The following is a 20,829-nucleotide window of genomic DNA, read 5'->3' on the forward strand; positions in this document are numbered from 1 at the left end:
CCTCCCAGTCGTGGTGGTGCCACGTGGCGGGGCGTGGAGGCCCACGGGTGCCTGGTGGCCCTGAACGGCGTGTGCCCGGCGGGGCTCAGGGTGGCGGCAGGGGCGCATGGCATGCCACAGTGCGTGCGAGGCATATTCGCTAGAGACTTGCGGGCCGTCAGAGTATTCGCTGTATTTCAAGCGGGCCGTCGGAGTATCCTTGTGGGTCGCGACAGCAGGGAATGACCCGTCTGGATAGATTTTAATTTGATCTCAGCACAACTAGTCTCTGAACTATTCTAGCATGTTTGTGACATCTTGGTTCTTGATATATTCCTACGAAATTCAACACCTGAACAACTTTATAAGTTTTTTACACATTTGTTGTTCTCTGATCAACTATGTCAATATCAACTAATGTCACTCACAAACATAATCATTCATTTTTTTCACCTGAAATTCTTCGAAATCAGCTTGATCCCACAGGTCCTTTGCCTTCATTACTTAGTCCATAGCAGTGTCCAATCAAATTCAGCTTTGAAAACCAAACAAACATCAAGCTTATTAAGTTTTAGCGTAAATTAACAAAATTTATTCTAGAGACAGAGATCACGGCAATATATATTTCTACGTACCTGTCGAAGCTTCGCAAAAGCCACTGTAAGTAATGCAATCATCGTCGGAATCAGTCTTGAGGAACGCAAACGCGTCGTGCTCTGTCAGCGAAGCTCTGCGTAGTAGATACTGAAAACAAAAAAACAAAATGAATACTAGAAACATTTTATAGAGAGAAATAAAACAGAATGTAAAATAATCAAACTGACCTTAAACATGCCAAAGACTGCTTCGGTCCAAATAGTCTTAAGGAGCTTCTTATAACCGTTGAGATTGAGAAGCCAAATGAATCGACCCAGCAAACGTTCCGTTATGGTTCCAATGACTAACCCACTTTAAAAAAAAAGACATTTATTTCAAATAAGAACATTTTAAGAAAAAATAAATAAATATGGACATCTACTATTATAAAAATGGTTTTGCGAACCAACCTTGTGGGCATCTGCATCGGTGTACTGATGACCCGTGTCGTAAGACGACATGAAGCCTTGTGACCTAAGGAACTTGTAAACATGCCAGCTTTTGCAGGGTCATAACTTCCAGAAGTGCTCTGGACTAGGTATCTCAAACCATGAAATGTGTTCCTTCCTACACAATATACCTTCGTAGCGAAAAAGTACCGAGCTTCGAATAACAAAAAGCTTGGATCCAAAGCCCCAAGTCCGTCATCCCCTGGGACGTTCAGCAAAGTGCCATGCTAGCCTAGTTCAATATCACATCAAGCCCAAAATAAATAAATAAAATGAATTAGAACATGTTTAATTACATATGATAATAGATACACTGATAAATTGGATAATGACTTATATGCTAACCTGATAAATTGGATAATGACTGATAAATTAGAACAAACAAGGTTCTTGAGAGCATCGGGGAGAAGTCAACTATGGGAGGCCGACCATCTCTTCGATGACAATGGGAGGTCAAGTTTGCACTTCCCTGAGGCAATTGATAAAGGTAACAGATAATACAATTCATAATAACGCATCTTATAGAAATCAGTAAATAAGACAAGATAGTGTTCACATATACCGGTAGACAAGATAGTGTTCCTCGGCTTCAAATTCTCGTATGAGGTTGCGGTCCTTCTCGATCCCACCTTCCTTACAAAGCACGCCGCTCATTCGCAATAGAGATGCCGAAGAAATCATTCTTGCCAAGCCTGCGTAAAGATATGGAGTTGGTAACAAATACATAAAAGGGCAAAAAAGAAAAAGAAAAAGAAATGCATAGAAATACTGAAAGGCATCACAAGATTCCTGAGACAGCATCCCTCGGGCGGCGATGGCAGAGAAGGAGATCGGGCTGGTGACCAGCGTCGATTCGAACTGGTAACATAGTGTGCTTCTAAACCCTGGATCAACAAACAAGAACAGATCTACAATTAAAGACAATTTCAGAAAGAATTAGCAAAAATATAAAAAGAGGGAGGGCTGGTGATACTGAAGACGACCAAGTGGATTCGCGGCAGGGCGAGCTGGGGAGCCGAAACGAAAAGAATAAGAGAAACTGAGGGTTTAAGCTATTCTTTCTAGGGTTTTTACAACAGCGATGAAGCTGGAAGGGACGGGTCAAGGGCAGCCGACTCCTCATAACCGGTAAGAGGGATTACCTCTTTTCGTTCGCAGATTACCATATATTTCAAATCATCGAACGTACCAATATCTCCTTGTCGTTCTCACCATGGGACCAATCAATACTCCGCAACTGATCCGGCACGGGATTGGTCAGAACTCAAAGCCTTGTTTTCACTTGTAACCGGAAAAAAATATATATATAAGAAAAAAAAAAACACCCCACATTAAACAAACAGAAATTTTCACACCAGTTCTGAGATTATGATTGTTTCACAGACCTCCACAGAGAAAAAAATATGGAGGTTTGAATATATAAAAAAAAACTTGGATTCAAAGCCCCCAGTCCTTCATGCCTGGGATGTTCAGTAAAGTGCCAATTAGATATTATAATAGATACACTGTCATGAATTAGATATGTCTTATGCACTAACCTGAGAGTTCCCCGGAACAAGCGAGGTACTTAAGGGCATTGGCGATGTCTTATATACACTGTCATTGCCGGATCAGACGAACTTCAGCGAGCAGTCAACTGTGGGAGCCCGGCGATCTCTTCAATGACGCACTCCAGCTCTGTGCTATGGGAGGTCAAGTTTGCCCCTCCTTGATGCAATTGGTAAAGGTAAGTAAAAAAAAAAACAATGCATAATAATGCCGCTTGTAGAAATCAGTAAATAAAACAAGATATTGTAGAAATCGGTAATTAAAACAAGATGTTGTTCACATATACCAGTGGTCTTCTTGAGTGTTGAAAGACCCATGTCCCCTGGCTTCAATTTCTTGCACAAGGTTGCCATCTTTTTCGATTCCGACCTTGCTTACAAAGAGCATCGATCTCACTCGCCAGAGAGAACGAGCCGAATTACTCTCTCGCAAAGCCTGTGTAAGAAAAGGAAGAAAAAAATATGCAAAAGAAAAAAGTACTCCCTGTTTACAACTTTCTTTGTTCGACATTGATCACAATAGTGTTTATATCTCAACACTGTATTGTTCTCCCCTTTCTACCCTTCATCCTTTCGTACAAATACAAAAAGACATCATCCGTGACCCGCGTGGAGTCGAACCGGCAACAGAGTGTGCTTCCATACCCTGGATCAACAAACAACAACAAATATACTATTAAAAGCAATTTCAGAAAGAATTAGCAAAAAAAACATACATAGAGGGACGAAACGTGATACTGGTGGTTTCGCGAAGGCACTATCCTCAGGCATCTCCGGCAACCGGACTTGTCTCCGGAGCCAATCTCGCTCTCCACCCGCGCTTTTAGCCCAATAACCGCCTCTGGAGCCCCGACATAAGCTCGCCGGACGGGCTGAGATCTGGTGGTTGTGACATGAACTGGCCTCCGGACACACCGCAGATCAAGACAACCAACACCAGTCTCGGCAGAAGATTGAAGTACCCGTTATCGGCGAGCTTCTTGCTAAGGTCACGATCGGCCTTGCAATGCCAGAGACGGAATCGAGGTTTGGCGACAAGGCAGAGAGGGAAAGACTAGGAACTAACGAAACGAGTTAGATCGGGTGAGGGGTTTTAGCTTTTCTTTCTAGGGTTTTTCCGGCACCGACGAAAACCAATCTCGCTCTCCACCCGCGCTTTTAGCCCGATAACCGCCTCCGGAGAACCGGTAGAAGCTTCGCCGGACGGGTTGAGACCTGGTGGTGGTGGCACGATCTGGCCTCCGGACACACCGCAGATCGACACCAACGACGCTAGTCTCGACAGAAGATTGAAATTCCCTTAACCGGCGAGCTTCTTGATAAGGTAACAGCGATTCCGGGGACGAAATCGAGGTTTGGCGACGGGGCAGAGATGGAATGGCTGGGAACGAACGAGATACGACGGTGCCGTAAAACCCTAGATCGCCATTTCACGCCGGACGGGTTAAAGGAGGTGCAATCTGGAAGATCAACACCACCAACTCCAAGAGGAGTACCCGCAACCCGAACATGGCGACCTTTCGACTGGGCTCGGCGCCGACGATCGGACATACGATTTTGGAAGGGACGGGTCAAGGGACTTTTGCATCCACAGCCAATCTCGCTTCTCCACCCGCGCTTTTAGCCCGATTCCACCTCCGGAGAACCGATAGAAGCTCGCCGGTAGGGCTGAGATCTGGTGGTGGTGGCGCGACCTGGCCTCCGGACACACCGCAGATCGGCACCACCACTCCAGTCTCGGCAGAAGATTGAAGTACCCGATATTCGAACATTGAGGACCGGCGATATTTTTTATGAGGTCGGCGGCGGCGTCGAGGTTTGGCGACGGGGCAGAGAGGGAATGGCTGGGAACGAATGAGCTGAGACGGTGAAACCCTAAATCGCAATTTACACGCCGGTGATCCCTTTTTTATATACCACCAGAAACTTGGCCTCCAATTAACTTTCCCTTTTCCTTTCCCTCTCTCCTCGCCGTTAGATTATATTTTGATCCAGCGGTTGTAATCTGTTGTTGCGATAATTGCCTTAATTACGATACACCAACGGATATAAAAACACACGGTATTATAATATTAATAATCATCAAATGACTCTTTTTTTCGCTTCAAGAGACCATCAAATGACTCGTCCAGCATTTTTTTTTATCGAAGACTCGTCCAGCATTAATTAGCTCTCCGCGTCAAATTAATTTCCTTTTCTTTCTTCTCGCCGTAAGATCAGGTTTATGATCCAACGATGGTGTCGTGACTTTTAATCCAATGCGGGAAATATGTTTCTATAAGTCCTTTCGTTAATATTTTCCACTTGGAACACAATACATTGACAATTCATATGATCCACTTATAAGATCTCATAATTAATTACCAGACATAATCGTAAACATATTAGACTTTCATTTCCCAAAATTAAGCTGTGATATTTTATAGAGTTGAAAAAAAATAATATACATATTTACGCCATCTTAATTATCAATTTTGCAAAATCCACAATGAATCTTATATTTCTGTATATGTATATCCCTCTGAAAATTTCCAAACACACTATTGATATTTCAAAGTGGTATATATAATCCAATCATGTTTTTTTTATTATACATTTTTAATATCTATGATATTTTTCAACTCTATTTCTTCCATTATGTTGTATCAATGTCGATGAAGCTTACTGTATTGAATTATCTGCTTGATGTACAACAATTATAATCACACCCTCTTCATGTATTTTATGTAGTAGATTATTTATTGGCCTTTAATAGTAATAGACAATGTTGTGGTAAGACTTTCAATTATTAGCAACATCTCATCCTTATTCAGCCAAAAAAAAAAAAATTGACCGATTTCCCCTTTTTAAATAGGCTGGGACCGCCACTGTACGGCTGATTGTAATTTAAAAATCAACTCAACAAATAATGATATTTATGGACATATATTTCATTAAATCTTTAACACAATCTCAAATTTGATGACATGTATGTCAATAAATTTTCAAACAAGTCTGTATTTGTTGATATACAAACTCAACAAATCCTGCATTTGTTGAGATGCAAGTCCACAAATCCTAGATTTGTATATCAACAACTCTTGTATTTGGTGACCTGATACAAAATTTGTTGACATAAAAAGACAACAAATTCAGGATTTGTTAACATAGAAGTCAACAAATTTTAATTTATTGAAATATAATAAATTCTGGTTTCGTTAACGTACAAAAAAAAATCTTGAATTTATTGACATACAAATCACCAAAACGTGGATACGTAAGTTGTGCTCTAAAGAAAATACTCGGGCAACCACTTAAATATGACTTCCAAAAAATCCAATCACAAAATAATCATTAAAGCCCCAAACCTAATTATACATGGAACAATTTGCACTAACCCGAGCGAAATTCACAAAAAGACCGAGACTTTCAAAAACCTCAAAGAAATCTTACAGATAAAACTAGAAGGTAAGGTCCGGCGAGAGGACAAAGGACAAAGAACAGCGGCGAAAAAAGACGATAAATCGTATCGGCGGAAGGAACATTGGCGCGTCGAGCTCCGAGGAGAGTCTAGGCAGCAAAAGCTGGTCACCTTGACGAGAATGAAGAGAGTGAGGATGGTGGAGGCGCCGTGCGCGACGGTGTGGCGACATGTGAGGTAGATGAAGAGAATGGCGATGTGGTGATGGATGAAGAGGAAGTTGGCGGTGGGTGAAAAGTAAACGCTGGTGGAGGAAAAAAAAAGTCCGATAAGAGAGAGAGAGAGAGAGAGAGAGAGAGAGAGAGACAAAGGCTTCGTTTGGAACCTGAAAAATAGGAGGGAAAGGAAAATGGAAATCCCTCCTATTTTACTTAGGTTGTTTGGATTGAGGAAAATATGGTGAAAAAAATATGATGGAAAATGCGAGGAAAAGTGTATAACTAAAATGAGGATTTCATTTTCCTTCGGAAATCAAATGGAAAATGAGAATCTCTCCAAATTTGTCTATGAGAGGATCAGATTTGTGTGTCTCATCCAATGACCGAGCCAGAAAAGTTCAATAGGGGGCTTATTTGAAGAAAAAATATTTAGAGGGGCTAATTAAAAAAAATTCATGGTAAAAATGAATTTTTTTTTTTAAATTGAGTCAAAAGTGTAATTTATAGGGTAAAAAATGTAAAACTATTAAAAATGGACAAAAAATGTAAATAAAAAAAATATTTGAGGGGGGGCTAATTAAAAAAATTTATGGTAAAAATGATTTTTTTTAAAACAAATGGGTCAAAAGTGTAAATTTTTTAGGGTAAAAAATGTAAAAAAAAAAAATTAAAAATGAGCAAAAAATGTAAATAAAAAATTAGGGGGACTAATTAAAAAAATTCATGGTAAAAATGAAATTTTTTTAAAAAATAGGTGAAAAGTGTAAATTTTTTTGGGTAAAAAATGTAAAAGTTACTTTCCCGTCAATTTTTCTCTCATATTTTCCATTACTTCCAAACACAATTAGAATTTTGACATTTTCTATTATTTTCTCTCACATTTTTATTTTCTCTATTAATTTCACTTTCTCTCTTATTTTCCGCAATCCAAACGGAGTCTAAAAGCATACAAAAAAAATTCTCCAAATTTTATTCACAATTTTGTCCCGATTATAATTTTGTTTGGTAGAAATCTTCCAAACTACTAATATTATTTACCAAATCTCATCTTAATAATTCGCGTTTTATGACGTATTTGAATATGTGATTGGGTTTGACTAAATTTTTCTTGAGTTAAATTTGTAGCACATGTTTGGGATACTTATAATATATCAATTTGTTCTTTGTGCGGGGTGGGACAAGGATTCGCCTTTAATAGGATTATAATACTCCATTATTGATAGCCCTTTTGTCAAGACACCAGTTGCTGTGTAATCCACGATTGCTACCAGGTCACTATGAAGAAATGCACATTTAAGACATGGTCTACGAAGTTTGTAGCAACTGAGGCGACTCCGATGTTGTCACGCCATATCAACGGAGCTAGAGGAAGTTCCATGCGAGTGCACGATACTCAGCCTCTGTACTTGAGCATGCCATCGCATGTTGCCTACGTGAAATCCAAGACACCAAACAGCCACACAAAAATACGTACAAGCTAGATTATATTTTTATTTGTCGAATCCGTAGGGGAAAAAATGCGCTAATTGTCAATGCTCTATAATGTTTTTCTCATATTTAACACTAAAAATTAACATTGTTACTCCCGAGTAATGGTCTCCTTTTGTAAAATGCATGGGTTTGTCTTCAATATTTAAAGTTTAAAGTATCTTTGTAATTCATGTTTAAGTGTCCAATACAATTACTATTATACACATTCATCTCAAGTAAGAATATATTTCTATAGTAGTAATAAAAGGGTCAAACTTGTCCAAACCTCAATTTCTGTCAAGTTTTTTAAAAGGAAATAGAAAAGTATTATTAATAATATATGAAATGATAAATTACACTGTTGCTCTTTTAACTATATCACTTGTAACGTATCACTCTTTCAAATTTAAAATCATGCACCACAGATGCTGAAATTCTACATTGTAACAAACACTTCGTTCTGTCAAAATATTTGTGACGGCCGTCCAGTATGAGATTATACTTTATGCACATGAATGACTTTTTTTTTGGAAATTACAATAATATCCCTTATTGATGACTATAATAAAACATTATTTTTTTTTCTTTTTTTGATTTATCTTTTTCTTTATCTTTCAAGTCCTTCATCGAAACTTCATGCCCTCTGTCAAGTTTAACAACATCTACATAATTCTCTCCTATCTCGACCTCTCCTTCGTGCCCAACAACACCAAGCTCAAGTTCCTCCTTTTTATCCTCCTCAAATCCCGGCGCGAGAGAATCATCCCCGCGTTCGAGTCGTGGCCGTCCCTAGATTGTTAGTACGAAATTCGCCAAAGCCAGAACTCTAACGTCAGCGAGACCTGATCTGTTTTCATTCCCGAGGGAGATAGAACAATTCTTATCAATGTTAGTCTCATTTATTTTTGTGGGGTCATTTATTCAAACATCTTGCATGCACACAGGTGGAGGCGATAAAGCTCACTGATGGAGGTCATCGTGGATTGGTAGCGCGATGGGGGAGATCATGGAGAAGAGCTCGTGTGGTTGCTGGTTAAGAGCGTTAAGGCTTTGAGTTTGAAGGCCGTCTTTCTCACTTTTCATAAGCTAAGCTTTTATTTCCGGCGATGGTTGCGAAGAGAGATAGACCAATGATCGGGATCGATCTCGATACAACTTACTCGTGCGTGGATGTTTGGCAGCACAACCGAGTCGAAATCAACAACGTGAACCCCACCAACACCGTCTTCTATGCGAATAGGTTGATTGTAAAGATATTCAATATTGCCAACCCGGACCGCACACATATGTAGGTTGTTTTTTGGCTTAGAAACGGACCGCACGCAAAACAAACACGTCATTCCCGTAAAAAGAATACCGAAAAGAAAAACAACCACCAAACCTGAAAAAAAATGTTTTCTTTACATTATATCTTACAGCTCCTTGCCAGTGCCTAAGTATGAATTATTATACTTTGGGCACAGAGAATGAAGCCATAAATAAAACCAAGTTTTGGACATTCCATCATTCGTTGTTGAAAAAGACTTCCATCTCAGGTCTTCCTTTAATTCCAAAATCCAGTCAGAACACTGACTTTGACGTCATCAACCTACTATGAACCCTCGTTTGATTTCGGTGCAAAGAAAATAAGTCGCTGAATGAAAATTGCGGTTTTTCAAGTACCACGATATTATAATTTCTAAAATTTCACTGATGAAATTTGAAAAATTTAAGCACAAAAATGAAATTTCAACACTATAAACTTTTGTAAACATTTTTCTCAATTAGTCATCGATCACCGACATCATTTTCACTATTTACTCTTATGACACGTATTTTCTAGTTTGTTAGACTTGCATGAAAAATAAGAAAAACTATAATCATCCGAATGATCTAGACTGCTATCTATAAAAAGAAATTTGCAGGAACAATCTCCCTTCGAGTTAATTGCAACACCGTGGCTCACCAAACCTTCAAATATTGCACTATGCTCGTCAAATCATTGGTGAGATAGAATTGACCTCTAAATACTCTATTGGAAGCTTTTACATTCTCTTTACTTCCCTTTATCCTCGATCGAAGTTAAATAGATTCTAACTTTTTTTTTATTTCTAGTCTTCAAATCTTTCATATCGAAAAAATGTTTTACCGTCTTTGTTGTTTTAGAACTTTTTCATACAAACGATAGTGATTTGCAGTAACTTGTATTTTTCATAGTTACTCAGACTCCCACAGTTGTCACCATCCAGGCTCAACCGCATAAATTGTTAAATGAAAAATGACTCCACAACTTGTAACATAAATTGTTGCATGAAAAAAAAACTCACATTAATTATAGTATTAATGACATTGTAAAATTTAGATACTATATATTTTTACATTATCACATTTGATACTTTAAATTCTTCTTTTTGTAGGTGTGTTTACGTGACGATCCAAAGATAGCAATTCTTCAGATCTAATAGTCTTTTCGAGACAAATCCCAAAGCTCATTTTTTAAGCCAAAAACTCAAAATTTCATTTAGGTATATTAACCAAGGCTACGCTAAGCTGATTAAACGCAGCATAGAATAAACCGCTATACTCGTGGACATTTTATACTAAGAAGCAACAAAAAATAAAATAACTAAAACCAGCAAAGTAAAATGCTCCAACAGACTGCCATTTCGAAATACTAAGCTATTACCAACCAATATATATCTAAAATTAATAGATAAATAAATAAAACCAAGTTGTAAAAAAAAGGCCTAAATAGCTTGCATAAAACCACCACAAGAACTATCATAGTATGCCACTATAAATGACATCAATACAAACGTATATAGACTGATTTCTAAATCAAAAGTTAACTGAATAAACATACAAATTGTATATTTATTAGTATAAATAAATAATAAGTGTCTATCATGCACTATGAAAGCATAATGTACTGACCAAAACAAATCTAACACAAACACACCGTGAGGTAGACATTAAATAAATAAATCATCTCACCGTCATACACCCATACGAGATAAGAAAGATAAAAAGCTAACAACACAAACATATAGTATTGACTAAAAATCATATCACACAAGGAAAGTATAAACAACAAACTAATAAACTGATACGAGCATCATACTCGAAACCAATTTTTTATTATGCCACGATCATCACGCACTACACAAAATACAAGTATTTAAAGCCACACACCACAAAAATAAAAGACAACCCACTAAAGAGAAAGTAAACAATAATGAGTATTGAACTCAAAATATATTCCTAAGGCTACATCTTCAAAGTACTATCACGCGCAAATTCATAAAAACCAGACAAAAAATGGAGAATTTACATGAACGACACTACAAAGGGACCTACTTATAATATAATTAATATAGAACATAAAAGAAAATGGTAAAGTTAACCAAACAGTACTGTATACGTCTAGAGATTCAATCATAAAAAACCAAGTAAAAACAATCTGAGAATTTCAATCATTAAGAACCAAGTAAGAAGAATCTAAGAGGTTAAATCATAGAGTGCCGTAAAAATCTAAGAGATTCAATCGCAAACCAATTAAAAAAAAAAATCAGCAATAAATGCAAGGAAGCCAAAAGACATAATATGGATATTCATGCAAGACCAATAGCGTCTTGATACTTGACCTCCACGAAGACCGAGAATAGAAACTTTTCTCCCGGATCGATAATCCAAGCATGGTGTGACGATAGATCTCCCAAAAACGAACATGTTTTCCATGCGCAGAAACATATAAGAATTCACCATTCACAGATTATACCCATCCTCACAGCCAGAAAATGAATACTCGAGACAGCCAGGGATCCAAATATAAAAGCCCAACGCAAATCAGTACTCACCAAAAAGAAGTGTTGACCAACGACTCATTCAATTCCCTTACAACCAGAAATACGTGTCTGTTTATATACCAAAACATCCTAAATTCCACCATTTAACCTCAAATAAAGGGCAAAAAAGCATCTAGTACCGGCTCAGAAGCAAATCACCATCCCAAAATATAAGTAATCAAACCAAAATATAAGACCCTTGATGTCAATACACGGTCCCAAAATAAAAGCAACCAAACACATGGCATAAGCCCCTAGGAGAACTGATACCATAGTGACTCGCCACAGGGAAGAATCCGTACAGAAAAACTGAGAACCAAATAAGTTCCAACCACTGATCAATTCCGCAACCAGGTGTTGCACTAGGATCATGGCAAGAAACTTACATAAGAGAAACCCGATATAAAGAACAAATCAACATCACTCGGTATAAATGCCCAAACCATCTTGAACAGAGAAGTATGCACAAAGGAAATATACAATCTCGCACATGAGCAACCTCACAGAGACCAATACCTTAAAGAAACTGCGTCCCAATCCATGAAGTAGTTCTCGAAACAAATGCGAAATCTTGACTGATTTGCAAAATATTAAATTTCAAATAAAGAAATTGCTCAACTGCACAATGAAATGTGACTTTAATTTTTAATTTGGCTGCAATTTTATCCAAGATACTTACCTCCTCCGTCCCTATCTTGCCCTTTTCCATGCACCGACGCCACTTCGAACGGCGTTTTGATGTCTCTGAATGAGGATCCGAACGGGACCTTTTCACGTCAGAAGCGGCGTAGACTCCCCACGTCCCGAATTTTGACATTCCGTGGCATAGACTCCACTTCACCATGATTTTGTCCCATCCTGGAGTTTGGGAATGGGACAAAATGCAGAACTTACTATCGAACAAGGCATCCATAGAAATTCCCTTCTACTTATACTGAGATGATAGGTATTCATAAAACATGAAACTTTTAAAAGCATACAAAGGTTAGTAAGCTAAAAGGTAAAAACGAAAATGGTATAAAGGATGTGCACGGCCAAAAAAATAGAGAAAGATAAAAATGAGATTAGAGTTAATCTGAGTCAGAGGTTTGTTTACCGCAACAAGCCATTCGTCTTTGTGTATAAAGTCGGCTCTGGTACGAAAAGAAACTGAGTCCCAATCCATAAAGATATGTCATGCTTCATTAAGAGAGAGAAGCCAATGTAAATAAATCAGCGTTTGTTAAACTGACCCAGACCATCTTGAAAGACGAGATAAAGGCAAGCCAATAGACCATTCAGGCAGAAAATCAACCGATCACAAAAATAGCAAAATCCAAAAGCACTGGGTTTGTGTCTTGACCATATCTGCAAAAGAGTAATACCACAAGAATTTTAATTTAATGCACACCAAGACATCACTCAGCTAATAAAGTAGTGATCTTATTTTAAGGCTTTGATGCCATAGAAAAACAGTGGCTAATACTGATATAAACGATTTTCATGAGACTGAAATCTTAAACTTTGTATAAAATTAAACACACATAAAGATAGAAACTCAATGGGGCCACAAGTTTTGATATTATTATTGTAGGTAAGAGCCTGACCGACTACATCATAGAATAATAGATAAAAAAAAGGAGTTATATGTCCCTACCAACCAAAGGAAGGTCAAGACAATCTACAAGACTTACAAAGGAAAATACCTTCCTATATAAATAATATAAGGAAAAATTAGAAGACAATTCGATCAATTCACAGGAGAATATACCTAAATTTATTGATATTATAATGTCCTATCTTATGTTCTCATTGTGATATTCCTTCCAGACTCGAAAAGCACAACAATAGCTCAAATACCAGTTTTTTATTATTAGAAAGGGAATTCAGTAGAAATATTACCCATCAAAGGTCACGCTTACTAAAAAAAATCTTCAGTTAAAGCCCTATTCTCACAAGGGAAAATATCATATATCTCCCCTGAGTTTAATTGAAATGCGCCCTTTATTCCCTGAATTTCTAGAAATATCATGACAAACCCCTAACATCACTATTAATATCAATTTTATACCCTAAAATTATTTACTGCTTCAAATACCACCCTTTTTCTGATTTTTTGTTGAATTTAAAAAAAAAAAATTGTTTGAAATGGCAAAAATACCCTTACACTTAAAATCAGGTAATCCCTTAATATATAATCTGTTGAATATCCAGCGTATCTTAGACTATCTTATGAATATTCAGTGTATCTTAGACTCTTCATCTTCTCTCTTTTTTTTTGTATAAGAGACTCTTCGTGTTCTTGTTTTTTCTTCAACACGTTTGGACCAAGAAAAAAGTTCAAGTGAGTGTGGTTCATCACGTGTATCAGGTGGCAAACAGGTTCAAGAGATTTGACGAAGTGCTGCGTGGGTAAGGTTTTTTCGTTTCTCTTTTGAATCGATTTTACATTTTCTTTGTTCTGGTTCGTTTTCCTTTCACTGGTTTGTTTCTCCTTTTAGTGGATTCGTTTTTAGTTGCTCGAGTTTGTTTCGTTTTGTTTCTCTTTTGTAGTGGTTTTGTTCATTCTCTCGGTGTTGTAATGGGTTGTCACTTGGGTTCGTTTTCTTCGTCTAATGTTTTCAGGTTTGAGATGTTGGTTCACAACGTGCAAATTGTTTGTAACAAGACGCATGAGATGTTGAATATTGTGTATCCCGAAGGTGAAGGGAATGACAGAGATGAAGACAATGAAGGAGTTGAAGGGATTGAGAGTGAAGCCGACAGCGAGAATGATACGAGCTGGACCGAAAAAGAACCGATGAGTGAATTGTTTGTGGAAAATGAAGGTTGTGAAGATGAACGTGGTGAAGATGAAGATGTCGAGTACGATAGTGATGGTTTTAAGCATGAGAGGCCGACCACTCGAACATGGGACGAGCCAAGGCCAGATCCGAATGCTAACATTCCCACTGTAGAAGCTGTCACTGAGGATAGAAGATTGAAGTTAGAGAAGTGGCAAGTCTTCAAGAACCACAAGCATCTTGGTGCCACCCTTGAGGACTACGCAATTCAAGAAGGTTTTGAATTAACAAAGCTAAAATTCGAAAAAACAAGAGTCACAGTGATTTGCAAAGCCGAAGGCTGTCCTTGGAGAATACATGCCTCACCTGCCCCGGATAACTTGTCGTTTCTAATCAAAACGTACAATAATGTTCATACTTGTTCTGCAGTGAGGAGCAACACCCATGCCACCTCGACTTGGATTGCTAAAAAACTGAGTGCTAAGCTTCGCGAGAATCCTGATATTCCGATCCAGTCCATGAGAGCGTGGTTAAAAGATGAGTACGGAGTAGATGTTAGCAATTTGAAATTATGGAGAGCTCGACAAAAAGTTAGAAGCAAATCCGAAGGAGACCACAAAGAATCATTTAAGAAGCTTCGATGCTATGCACAAATGATTTTGAAGACAAATCCAGGTAGCTACGTGGTCATTCAGAGCACTCTTCCAAACGGAGAACACCGAAGTATTGAAGACTCTAATGTAGTCCCAACATTTCAGAGAATATTTGTCTGCTATTCCGGTGTCAAAGAAGGCTTTTTGCTCGGGTGTAGGCCATTTGTAGGTGTCGATGGCTGTCACTTGAAGGGGCAGTTCAAAGGTGTTTTGCTCACGGCGGTTGGTATTGATGCGAATATGCAGTTTTTCCCGTTGGCATTTGCAGTTGCCGAGGCCGAGAACAACGATAGTTGGGCCTGGTTTATGCATCACTTACATCAAGTTATTGGAGATAATCTTCATGGTATTCCGTGGTGTGTAATGAGTGATCGACAAAAGGTACGGATTTTTTATTATTCTGAAATGTTAGTGTGTTTTGTTAATCTAATTTGATTGTTTGGTCTTGTTCGCAGGGAATACTACAGGCTGCCCCTATACTGCCCGGGTCGCTGCACCGATTTTGTTGTTACCACTTGCGCAATAATTTTCAGAAACAGTTTGGTGATGTTGAACTAAGGAACAAATTTTGGGCTGCTGCGGAGGCTGGAAATTCACAACAATTCAAACAGATTATGGACGAGGTTAGACTGGTTTTAAGACAATTTTTAGACTGGTTTTAAGACAATATTTAGATTGGTTCTAAGACAATATTTTGACAGTTTTTAAGCTTTTTTTGTATTGCTTTTAGACTGGTTTTAAGACAATTTTTTGACAGTTTTTATACTTTTTTTTTGGACTGCTTTTAGACTGGTTTTAAGACAGTTTTTATACTTATTTTTGGACTGTTTTAGGCTGGTTTTAAGACAGTTTTTTTTACAGTTTTTATACTTTTTTTTTGGACTGCTTTTAGACTGGTTTTAAGACAGTTTTTATACTTATTTTTGGACTGTTTTAGACTGGTTTAAGACAGTTTTTATACTTATTTTTGGACTGTTTTTAGATGTGTTTTAAGACAGTTTTAATACTTATTTTTGTACTGTTTTAAGACTGTTTTATAGTTATTTTTGGACTGTTTTAAGACTTTTATTTTTTTACAGTTTTATACTTATTTTTTTTACTGTTTGGTAGACTTATTTGCTGGACTTTATTATTGTTTCCAGATTCGAGTTATGAACACTGATGCACATACGTGGTTGTCTGCCATACCACCGCAACATTGGTCTTTGAGTGGTTTTGACACACGACACCATGTTGAGCATTTGACCAACAACCATACTGAGTCCTTCAATGTGTGGGTTGACAAAGTGAGGTACAAGCCGATCATTTCACTTTTAGAGGGATTGCGTGTCAAGCACTTCTCACTGATGTGGTCTAGGCGCGAAGCAGCTTTAAAAACTGAGGACCAATTAACACCACGAGTTCGTGCGAGATTGACGAAATTGATGAACAGATCTCGTTACGCACGAGTTTACCGTGTTGGTGACCACGAGTTTCAGGTGGACTTTGATGATAAAAGATGTGTGGTGAAGCTTGATGAGAGATACTGCATTTGTGGACAGTGGCAAGTCCGTGGTATACCTTGTATACATGCGTGTGCGTGTATTTCGACAGTTAGAGGTTACGTTGTTGATTACTGCTCTAAATGGTTTACTACCGAATCCTGGAAGAGGTGTTATTCCAGTTCTTGTCACCCTATACCCGATGAATCTATGTGGCCGATATTCGAGAATCTGGAACTAAACCCTCCATTCGTTAAGAAGCAATCTGGAAGACCGAAGAAAGTGAGGATCCGAAGTAGTGACGAACCGAAGAAAGTCACTGGACAATCAGCGACTAAACGGTGCAAAAATTGCTTAATGTTCGGTCATAACGTCCGAACTTGCAAGGTGCCACGAGCCGAAGGCAGTTCATCTTCCCGTGCTAAGAAAAGATCACGACGTGGACATCAATCTAAAACTGTAAGTTATGATATCTTCTCATGTGGAAACTTGTATTTGAGTTAACTTATAGCTGTGTTTTCTTTGTAGGTCCAGCAAGATGAGATCCCAACAAGTCAAGGTGGCGCATCAGCAACCCAAGACAGTCAAGGAGGGGTATGATATAATCTTGGACTTTTTGTTTGTTTGTTAATATGCACAGATTTGAGCCGTAAGTATTTTTGTGCTCATATTTTGTTATTTTAGAACTATGAAAATGTACTGATATGAGCAATATGTATGGTTGTGCTCATATTTTTCTTATTTTGGAACTGTGTAAATGGATTGATCAGAGCAAATATATGTCTGTGCTCATATTTTGATTATTTTGAAATTGTGTAAATGCACTGATCTACTAGTTTGAAGTTTGAACACTAATATTATAATGCACAATTTATGTTCTCATATTATATTTCCCTTCTACTAATTATATTTTCTTTGAACTAATTTTAAGTGTAGGGGTATTTTGGCCTTTTCAAAAAAATAAGTCATAAAAAGTCAACAAAAATTTAGAAAGAGGGTCGTATTTGAATCAATAAATCATTTTAGGGTATAATATTGATATTAATAGTGATGTTAAGGGTGGGTTATGATATTTCTAAAAATCAAGGGGGTAAACGGCGCATTTCAACCAAACTCAAGGGAATCATATGATATTTTCCCTTCTCACAACTAGTTACTGTGAGAAGCAACATTTGGATTATGGCAACGAAATCACCTCAAAGTAGAGGTAAAATAGCAAAGCACGTGAAGAAACTAATTCATCAAGGCATAAGATAAATGATTCTGTACCATTATGATTCTGTACACATCACTGTTGAGTTCTATTATCCAGTGCAACAATACCATTTGAAAAGAAGTAATAAAGAACCAGAGATCGACTCCGACTCACACAAATCAAAACGCTTCAACTAAAAAGAGGCAACAAAATATAAAAGTAAAATTGGCAACAAAATCACTTCAAAGTACAAGTATCAAAGCACATTAAGAAACTGAGTCATCAAGGCATAAGAGAAATGGTACTGTAGTCATCAAGGCACATGAAGTAACTGAAAACACATCAATGTTAAGTTTATTCGGTGCTACATTAACAATCGTAAATAAATAAATAAAAGAACCAGAGATCGATTAGGACTAACACATACCAAAGCGCTCCGACTAAAAAGAGCCAATACAAAATAAATATGTACAGATAAAGTACATCCTAATAGAATCGAGCTAGACAGAGATTCATATTGTTGACCACACAACACACACCTACAGAGACACAGGGTTATGTTTTACGGTGTAAAAAGAACGCTAAAAATAAAGGTGTCAGGGTTAGCTATGTTATCATGACTTAACATAATGTCTGGTTATTTAACTTTCCTTTTCTACGAAAATGAAGCACAACTTTCTATCAACTCTGGTGCTATTCATGATTTTTTTTTTTATATGGGTTATGCCTATGCTTTGATATAACTTCATATATAGACTTTTAATTAGTCCCATAGGCAGAGGCGATCAAAACAGATTTGCTTCGGCTCAATCAAAAGGAAAAAATACCAACCTATTCTGACCTTTTGAAAATTGAGTGAAGTGATCCTCCCCACGCCATTGAAATCCCGAATCCTAAAGCAGTGAGACAGAACTAATAAATCTCTGAAAGCTTGAAGATATATAGGCGTCCAAAATCTGACAAGAACAGTTTTCAAATGAGGATCCAACCTGCTTTGCACTGAATCTCCAATTCCGGCCAGATTTCCTGTCACGAGAGAATTGTTATATCACATCTTCACCCCGACCATGATGAATTAACAACGCAAATTTGAATCCATAAGCTAGTATCTCCATGAAATATTCCACAAAGACTAGAGAATGTTTCAAAAACATAGGCAAAGTGACAAGTGTATAATATCGCGTATTTATTCGGCATAATGACAACAGTAATATTAAGATTCATTCAGATGGTAGCAAGAGGCCAACGGGCTATAAAGCCTAGGCCTTATAGTACAAATTTTGAACCATGCTATATTTAAAAACCAACAGTACAAGAGAATAATCTCGCTTGATATTCATATTCATAAAGAATACTTTCTTTTTATTTCTAAAGTTTGTTTAGGAAAAGTCTCAGAAGGAATTACCAGCCCCAAAACAAATTACAGTTATGTTTGTTTGGAATGAGAAGTGAAAACTGCTTAGTTTGTGAACTCCTTTTGTGAGATGAAGCATAATACTTTCAAACAAAAATAATTGCATATGTAAAACTCAGTGCTTTACATAGTTCCCATCTCTTATCTTAGTAACACAACAAATTAAACAAGAAGATTAAGAAGATGAGTGCCTAAACAAAGACAATAAAACAGAGTTAAGAGAAGAATACATGTCTTCCTCTTCCACTTTGTGTGATGAACACATAGAAGGATAAATGGCTATTAAACGAGCAGATTTCAAACACATAGATATACAAACAAATTACCTCAAAAGCTGAATGAGATTCCTCATCACGCTCTGTCCTTGGATAGTGCTCCTAACCGACGAGGAGGTTGTTCTGGTCAAACTGGACCTTCGTGTTCAAAAGACCAATCCATGACCTACAAAGAGCATAGTTGAAAAGACCTTTTGATTAAATTTGAATTTTGAGAGAGGTTATAAAATCCACCAACATGAAAAAAAATGTGTCGATAACATAATGTCCCTCAATGAAAAACTATTCCTAACATTGTGTTTCGAAATTCTTATGAAGGGTATATACTTCTTTTCTTGTGCAGGTTACCTCTCTCTAGGTAATAAGTTGACTGACATTATACCATGAAACACAGGTTTCAAAGTTTCATAAATTATCAAAGGCACAAAAATCTCCTTGTATAATTCTCAACAAAGGATCGATAGGTACTCCCCAACTGGTCTGGTACGGGATTGTCTAGAACTTGAAGCCATAATTTCACTAGTAACAAAAAAAAAAAAAACCCATAAATTCTCGCATCAGTTCTGAGATTATGATAGATTCACACACCTTTTTGCAGGTCACGACTCCCAGAAATGCCCTCGACTAGGTTTCTCGAACCATGAAATGTGTTCCTTCCTACAGGATATACCTTCACAGCAAAAATACTGGGGAGCTTTGAATAAGAAAAGCTTGGATCCAAAGCCCCAAGTCCTTCTTCAAGTCTGGGATGTTCAGCAAAGTGCCCAGCTAGCCTAATTCAATGCATCTAGCGCCCAAAAAAAAAAAAAAAAAAAAAAAAAAAAAAAACCAATTAGAACATGGTCGATTGATTACATATGATAATAGATACACTGATCAGAAATCGGATAATTATTGTCTTATCTACTAACCTGAGAGTCATCCCGGAACAAATGAGGTACTTGAGAGCATTGGTGATGTTGATTCCAGGGTATTATGATCGAAACAAACTAACTTCTACGAGTAGTCAACTCTGGAGGCCGACCACCTCTTCGATGGCGCGCTCTTAACTATGTGCAATGGGAGGTCAAGTTGGCCCTTCCTTGAGGCAATTGGTAAAGGTAACTGCTAAGCAATTCATAACAACGCCGCTTGTAGAAACCAGCAGTAAATAAAAGAAGATATTATTTACCCATGATCTTCTTAAGTGTTGAAAGCTCCATGTCCATTCAATTTCTTGTACGAGATCGCCGTCTATCTCAATCCGGCCATCCTTATAAAAAGGCATCGATCTCACACGCATAGAGTACGAGCCGGATGAATCAAATTCTTCCGCAAACCCTGTGTAAAGATTTCGGGTTAGAAACAATTACACAAAAAGATAAAGAAAAAAAAAGGTACTCCCTGTTTACAAAATTCTTGTCTATGCTTCTTATATGTCAACATTGTATTCTTCTTCCCTTTCTTCTACTCATCTTCCTTTCATACAAATACTGAAAGGCATCGATAAGATTCCTGAGACAGCATCCTTGTGGGTCGCGACAGCA

At 37.5% G+C, this 20,829-nt stretch overlaps 1 protein-coding gene and 2 long non-coding RNA genes across 5 annotated transcripts; 1 reads left to right on the plus strand and 2 right to left on the minus strand.

Moving 5' to 3' along the window:
- Window positions 1-430: 430 nt before the first annotated feature.
- Window positions 431-920, minus strand: LOC149406546 (uncharacterized). Its single transcript, XR_016301739.1, has 3 exons — window positions 804-920; window positions 615-723; window positions 431-514 (listed from the first exon to the last, which is right to left on the minus strand). It is a non-coding gene; the product is annotated as an uncharacterized LOC149406546 (long non-coding RNA).
- Window positions 921-10,836: 9,916 nt separating this feature from the next.
- On the minus strand, window positions 10,837-19,999 carry LOC149406547 (uncharacterized). 3 transcript variants are annotated; one of them, XR_016295548.1, is made up of 5 exons: window positions 19,892-19,999; window positions 19,355-19,469; window positions 18,604-18,640; window positions 18,446-18,507; window positions 10,837-12,870 (listed from the first exon to the last, which is right to left on the minus strand). It is a non-coding gene; the product is annotated as an uncharacterized LOC149406547 (long non-coding RNA). The 3 variants fall into 3 exon arrangements; XR_016295547.1 differs by lacking the exon at window positions 19,892-19,999 and adding an exon at window positions 19,652-19,823 and having other exon boundaries at window positions 18,456-18,507; XR_016295546.1 differs by lacking the exon at window positions 19,892-19,999 and adding an exon at window positions 19,652-19,823.
- On the plus strand, window positions 14,084-17,065 carry LOC149406548 (uncharacterized). Its single transcript, XM_089608121.1, has 5 exons — window positions 14,084-15,319; window positions 15,394-15,561; window positions 16,081-16,806; window positions 16,948-17,013; window positions 17,060-17,065. The coding sequence occupies exons 1-5, from the start codon at window positions 14,084-14,086 to the stop codon at window positions 17,063-17,065; spliced, it is 2,202 nt and encodes a 733-aa protein (XP_089464247.1).
- Window positions 20,000-20,829: the final 830 nt, after the last annotated feature.

Source organism: Urtica dioica, chromosome 1 (genome assembly GCF_054948205.1).
Source record: "Urtica dioica subsp. dioica isolate 48M chromosome 1, U.dioica_male_clone48M_v1_H2, whole genome shotgun sequence".
NCBI classification, from domain to species: Eukaryota; Viridiplantae; Streptophyta; class Magnoliopsida; order Rosales; family Urticaceae; genus Urtica; species Urtica dioica.

Bases quoted from the DNA above. Each gene is read 5' to 3' on its own strand.
- LOC149406548 (XM_089608121.1), top strand. From the start codon at position 14,084: ATGGGTTGTCACTTGGGTTCGTTTTCTTCGTCTAATGTTTTCAGGTTT. The intron at 15,320-15,393 runs GTACGGATTTTT...TCTTGTTCGCAG, and splicing joins TAATGAGTGATCGACAAAAG to GGAATACTACAGGCTGCCCC. The intron at 16,807-16,947 runs GTGCCACGAGCC...TTTTCTTTGTAG, and splicing joins ATAACGTCCGAACTTGCAAG to GTCCAGCAAGATGAGATCCC.